Here is a 6,207-nt window from a genome sequence, read left to right on the forward strand (position 1 = left end):
TTCTATTTTTGGTATTTACTGTATTTGAATGGAGCAGCACGGCGGCGCAGTGGTTAGCACGTGTGTGGCACAGTTTTGAGGTCATGAGATTGAACCTCCTGTGTGGAGTTTGCATGATCTCCCTGTGCTTGTTTGGGTTTCCCCCGGGCACTCCGGTTTCCTCCCACGTTCCAAAAACATGCATGTCAGGTTAATTGGCCGGTCCAAATTGTCCCTAAGTGTGACTGAGCGAGTGAGTTGTCTGTCTCTGTGTGCCCTGCAACTGGTTGGCAACCAGTTGAGGGTGTCCCCTGCCCTCTGCCCGAAGATAGCTGGGATGGGCTCCAGCACCCCAGCGACCCTACTGAGGAAAAGCCGTGCAGATACCGGATGGATGGATGGATTGCGGACATAAGATTAAAAAAAACAACGTGTTCTATTATTCATGAGGTGCGAGACCCTAACCCTAACCCTAACCATAGATACAACAAACAAGCTCAGGATTTAGTACTGAGAATGAGAGATAGACCCTTGACTTATAAGATCTTTACAGTTCCATTGGGATCCACTAAGTTGCATGCTTTACACAGTTGGTATGATTGTGTCCTATGTCGTGTTGTATCAAATTAGAATGCTCCCTTGCAGGTTGCCGAGCTAGTGACAAGCGAATTCTTTGAGCAAGGAGACCGAGAGAGGTCCGAGTTGAAGCTCACTCCAGCGGTAATTTTGACTACAATTTGTTTCTTGTATCAAACCTTATTTAGCTAAAAATGTTCATTTTTGGAATAGACAGAACATTGAAAGGCTTTCAAGGGTTGCATCTTGAATATTGAACCATATACAGTGGAACCTCGGTTCTCGACCATAATCCGTTCCAGAACCATGTTCGAAAACCGATTTGGTCGATCACCGAAAATCGTTTTTGCCATTAAAAGTAATGTAAAATCATTTTAATCCGTTCCAACAGCCTGAACGCTTACAATGAACGTAAACATGAAGCTAACCTAGGCTAATCGTACGTTTTTTTAGTTGTACATGTTCATGTTAGCGTAATCTTCCGTACGAAAGATTACGCTAACATGAACATGTACAACTAAAAAAATCAGGTCGTTTACACGTCATTTAGCACCCGGGTCTCCACAAAAAGTGGTGAGCGGTTTAAGGATAAAGAAAAGAATTGTGAATAGGATTTCTTACCTTTGTGGTGCTCAGCAGAAGCCATGCTGTATGTATAGCAAGATCATAAACTCGCACGCCTTCTTCATATTTTGCCATTATTTCTTTCTTAAATGCAATAGTTGTACGCACTACCCTTCTTTTTTCACCTGTAGCAACTTTGCTGCTTGCACCGACCTTCTTCCGGGGCATAATTAGGGGCTAAAACACTCCGTTCACCGATATCTAAAGCGAAAGCAAAAAGAAATGCGCGCGCACGTCATAACAGTTCTTCACGAGGGGTGGGGGCAATCTACACCCGTACGCCGCTCAGCATCGCACCCTAGCGTACCGGCGTTCGAACTCCGATTTTTTCAACGAAAAGCGAAGCAAGAATTTCTCGAAATTTTTGGTCGAGAACCGATTTGTTCGAACTGAGAGGCGTTCGAAAACCGATGTTCCACTGTGTATCTATCTATCTATCTATCTATCTATCTATCTATCTATCTATCTATCTATCTATCTATATATGGATAGATAGATAGATAGATAGATAGATAGATAGATAGATAGATAGATAGATAGATAGATAGATAGATAGATAGATAGATAGATAGATAGATAGATAGATAGATAGATATGGGACACAGGCATCCATTGTTATTATCATTTCAGAGATTTGATCAAATCATCAAGTGACACACAGTGAACTAAATTGTGCAAAAGAATTAGCTTTTGTCTGGAGAGCTGGTTTGGAAATTTTGTTAACATCTGTCTTAAAGCATTTGGTGTGGCTCTCAATATCTTTAAAACATATTTTTGCTTTAATGGCCTTTTGGGTCAAAAAGTTTTCCAACCCCTGGCCTATAATGTCAATAATGTAAACAGCATATAATAATCAAAATTATGAACAACAGAGTGAAATAACAGAAGGAATATCCAGAAAATTGGCACTTGTTTGGTACTACCCACATTTCTCAAAACCGGGAAAATTGGTAGAAGCTTACAGTCTGGAACAGTGATTTTTTTCAACCAGTGTGCCGCGACACACTAGTGTGCCGTGAGAGATCGTCAGGTATGCCGTGAGAAATTATCCAATGTCACTTTTAAAATGTAAAATTTTATAAAACATTTATGAATCATTTTCTGCAAATATTATGCCATTGTCAAGTGTCTGTGCTGCAAAAACGTTGGGTATTATAAATTATGTTGTAATCAAACATACTGTTCAGTGTCATTTTATAACATTGTTGGTTAGTGGTGTGCTGCAAAAAAATTCCAGTGTAAAAAACATGCCCTTGCTCAAAAAAGGTTGAAAAACACTGGTCTGGAAGATATGGTGCAATCGGTGAACTGATAAAATTTGAAAAAATACTCTAAAGTAGCAAATTTTACGTTTCAATCAGAGAATCAACCAATGTAGGCTAATACTGTAATAATCAATATTCGCCCGTATACATTCTTAAATCGATCACTGCATCTCTGTTAGGAGTTATCTTCTAGAGTAGGATCATAATTGTTTTATTGTATCTTTAGGCCATTTTTGATCGCAATCGCAAAGATGAGTTACCCGCTTTACAGCTGGATTGGATAGACGGCATCTGTAAACCTCTTTATCAGGTATTTCCCGACTTTGGAAACTATTATGTTCATTCATACATTGTTTTTATCAAATAGCGAGAGTCGTTCTTTTCCTTCACAGGCTCTGCTGAAGCTGAACAGGAAACTGCAGCCGATGTTGGAAGGGATAGATGCCAACCGAAAGAAATGGCAGGAGCTGTGCACATCTAATGACGCGTCAGTGACCAGTAGGAGTCCCGAGGCGGTCGAAGCTAGCGAGGAGACCAATGCTGAGTCGGCGGATAACAACAACTTGGGTTCAAATGGTCAAGTGTAGTGTTGAGTCACATCAACACTGGACCTAGTTTAGATTGAGGTTCAACACACCAAAACGATGGGAACGTTGCACTACTTTTTCCTCAAATACGTTTCAAAGATTTGAGACTTGTACAAATTGTGGATGTTTCTTCACATGGCTGTAAGGAATGCATGCATTTTGACGGACTGCTACCAAAAGGCAACAAAGACTACAAATCGTGAAAATATATGCTGTGATGGAGTTTAAAAAAAAATGAAAATCCAAGAGGTCATTAAAGTAAAATTAGGCGTTTTATTAGGTTGATGATAATAGGTCTACTCTTCTAGCCTGGTAAGACTAAATCTCCTTGCTTTCTAAGTGTAACCAGACCATTTGCTAATAACCGTGGCATTTCAGGCTACTTTGGTGTTGCATTTGCTTCCTAGATGTAAGGCTATTTTGTCCGTGATTGTTTTCAGACCCAGTTCTAATGGGCTGCTTTGTCTCATAACAAAAGGCGAAAAAGGCGAGAGAGTTTTAGTTTGCTGGACGTTTAGTTTGTATTGAGTCAGCAGAGGTTTCTCGTTAATACATGAAATGTTTGTATTACAATATCTCCTGAGCTTCTATTTGCAAGTACAGTAAGTCAAGTTAAGTCAAGTCATGTTTATTTGTATAGCCCTTAATCACAAGGAGTCTCAAAGGGCTGCACAGACCACAGTCCATTATGACACCATCCCCTGATCTAAAACCTATAAGAGGGCAAGGAAAAACTCAAAAACCTCAATATGAGGAATATAAAGAAACCTTGAGGAGGGACCGCACATGAGGTAATCCCCCTTCCAGGATGACCAGGCTTCAATGGATGTTCAGATATTGTCCACATGAAATATAGGTCATTCATAAGCTATAGAATTGAAGTGTGTTTTCAGTACTAGAATCAAAACTCAGGGCAAGGAGGCAGCTCGGTCATGTCGAAAAGTTTGACACTACTCAAGCTGCCTATTAGGTACCTGGAGGATTATACAGTGTGATTCACGAGATCTAAAAGACTGACATTTTACGTAATCATGATTTTTACAGGAAAATGTTACGGTGTACTCATAAGATATTTCTCCCTTTGAGGAGATTATATATTTTTTCAAGTGTTGGAAAAAGCATTTAGCATCATTTAGAGCAGTGTTTTCCAATCAGTGTGCAGAGGCACACTATTGTGCTGTGAGACCTTGTCTTAAGTGCCACAGGAAAGTATACACATTTATCTTTGCAAAAAAAAGCACGCCATTGTTCCGTATCTTTTCTTTCTAATAGTGATCAGATGTGTAGGGCAACTGTAATATTCATCCATGTCAATAGGTGGCAGCAGATTAGCATTTTATTTATTTTTATAAACTACCAGCTCATGATTGTAGAGGCAAATATATTTAATGTATTTTATTTGATGAAGCAGTTTAGGATTGCACAAAAAAATGATAAAATTAACAAAATAAAATAAAAATCTTAATGTTTCCGTTTGTAAATTATTTTCTTATTTTACTCAGTTAAAACCTAGTAAAACATTTTTTGCTTCCACTTGCAGATTTCTTTTGCTCATTTTAGATATTTATTTTGTATTTTTTTAGAACCCAGAATAAAATCTAATAAAAATACAATAAATATTTTGTAAAATTGCAAATTACAGCAAAATTATGAATCAGGCAAGGGTGATCACAAAGACGTTATACTGTCAATTTATGCAACAGGATAATCTAAGCTTTAAGAAAAACATGAAACTGGTGCAATTCAGTTTTAAATATTTTTGAGAGACGATGTGCCTCGAGATTTGTGGATGAAAAAATACACTATTAGAACCAGCTTCAATTCTCTTACTGAAGAATTTGCTGCTGGGCTATTTGGACTCATTTTTTCCCTTTTGTTTTGCTGCATGGGTGTATTCGCAATTTTTGTAGCGTAACTGAGCCTGAGTTCAATGTGTTCTTGCTGGTAAATTTAATCAGCATGTTTCGGATCAGTACTGTAATTGTGAGGAAAAGTGGTACAGGACAAAGGACAAAAAAACTAAGGCGCTTCGATATTTTTGGCCTTGAATAGAACTGCCGTATTTTCAAGACAAAAAAATAAGGTTGTCTTTATCACACAAGTATCCTTTCCAGTATGTTGCACAGCATGCAAGAAAGTGTTGATTACCATGTTTTGTCATTTGTTAGGAACTAGACACAAGCTCATTGCCTTCAACAGCCTGATGAGATTTGATGTTACATGCACGGCATTCCTCTCCAAGACACAAATTTAGATGCTACTTGACAGAATAAACTGCAAGATTTTACAAATTATTCAACTGACCGCTCATCAACCGACTTGATTGTATATTTCTATTGCTGTTTACTTGTCTGTGACACAATTATTGGTGTAGAAAAGCTTTTTATCTCCAAAATAAAAGTCATGCGATGATGTGACGATGTCAGATTAGAATTAGAATCAGAATTGTCTTTATTGTCATTGAGTGAAACATTGTATGCAAAGAGAGTAGACATAGCGCTCCAGTACATTAAGCACAATGAAGTACAGTGGGACCTCGCTACTTCGCGGTTCGACGTTCGCGGATTCAGAGCTTCGCGGTCTGTAATGGTAATGTTTTTTTTTTGTTTTTGTTTTTTTGAGGGGCGTCGCTACTTTGCAGATTTTCACTTTTTGCGGGAATCCCCCTCGGCCGACGACCCTTGCACGGCGGGCGGTTCTCGTTTCCAGGAGCGCGGTTTTGGTGCGGCTTCCGCTTCACCGCCCCCTAACCCCACAGGTCCCCCCTACCCCTCTCCCCCGCGGCCGCCCGTCCGTCGGCCGGAGCCATCGAGGGCCGTGTAGCGCCATGTAGAGCCATCGCGGCCCGAGCGGGACACGCCGGGTGCCGGTGTTGTGCCCAAATCGGACTCCCGTACAAAATCCTCCCCCCCTCGCGTGAACGCACATTCTGCTGAGCTTCCAACAGGCCGGCCTCTGCGCCGAGCGCCCGACCTGCTCGGCTTGTCGCGGTGTCGTGCGTATCGCGCCCGAAAGTACCTGCGCCGCGGGTTAGGGGCTAATAAGGATAAGCGGTGCAGATAATGAGATGAAATGAGATTTAATTCATTTTTTTTTATTTATTTTTTTGAAGGGGCGTCGCTACTTCGCAGATCTTCACTTTTTGCGGGTGGTTTTGGTCCCCATTAACCGGGTCT

General features: G+C 40.3%; 1 protein-coding gene across 1 annotated transcript in view; it reads left to right on the top strand.

The window, feature by feature from the left end:
- pde11al (phosphodiesterase 11a, like) overlaps window positions 1–5,811 on the top strand; it is a 30,031-nt gene extending 24,220 nt beyond the window's left edge. Inside the window, exons 18-20 of the mRNA XM_088328091.1 lie at window positions 625–699; window positions 2,671–2,754; window positions 2,837–5,811. Coding sequence (XP_088184217.1) covers window positions 625–699; window positions 2,671–2,754; window positions 2,837–3,031 — 354 coding nt within the window. The 3' untranslated portion in view covers window positions 3,032–5,811. The remainder of the gene's footprint in view (window positions 1–624; window positions 700–2,670; window positions 2,755–2,836) is intronic.
- Window positions 5,812–6,207: the final 396 nt, after the last annotated feature.

The sequence above is a fragment of the Urocampus carinirostris genome, chromosome 2 (assembly GCF_059441175.1).
Source record: "Urocampus carinirostris isolate Australia breed hairy pipefish chromosome 2, RoL_Ucar_1.0, whole genome shotgun sequence".
Taxonomy (NCBI): domain Eukaryota; kingdom Metazoa; phylum Chordata; class Actinopteri; order Syngnathiformes; family Syngnathidae; genus Urocampus; species Urocampus carinirostris.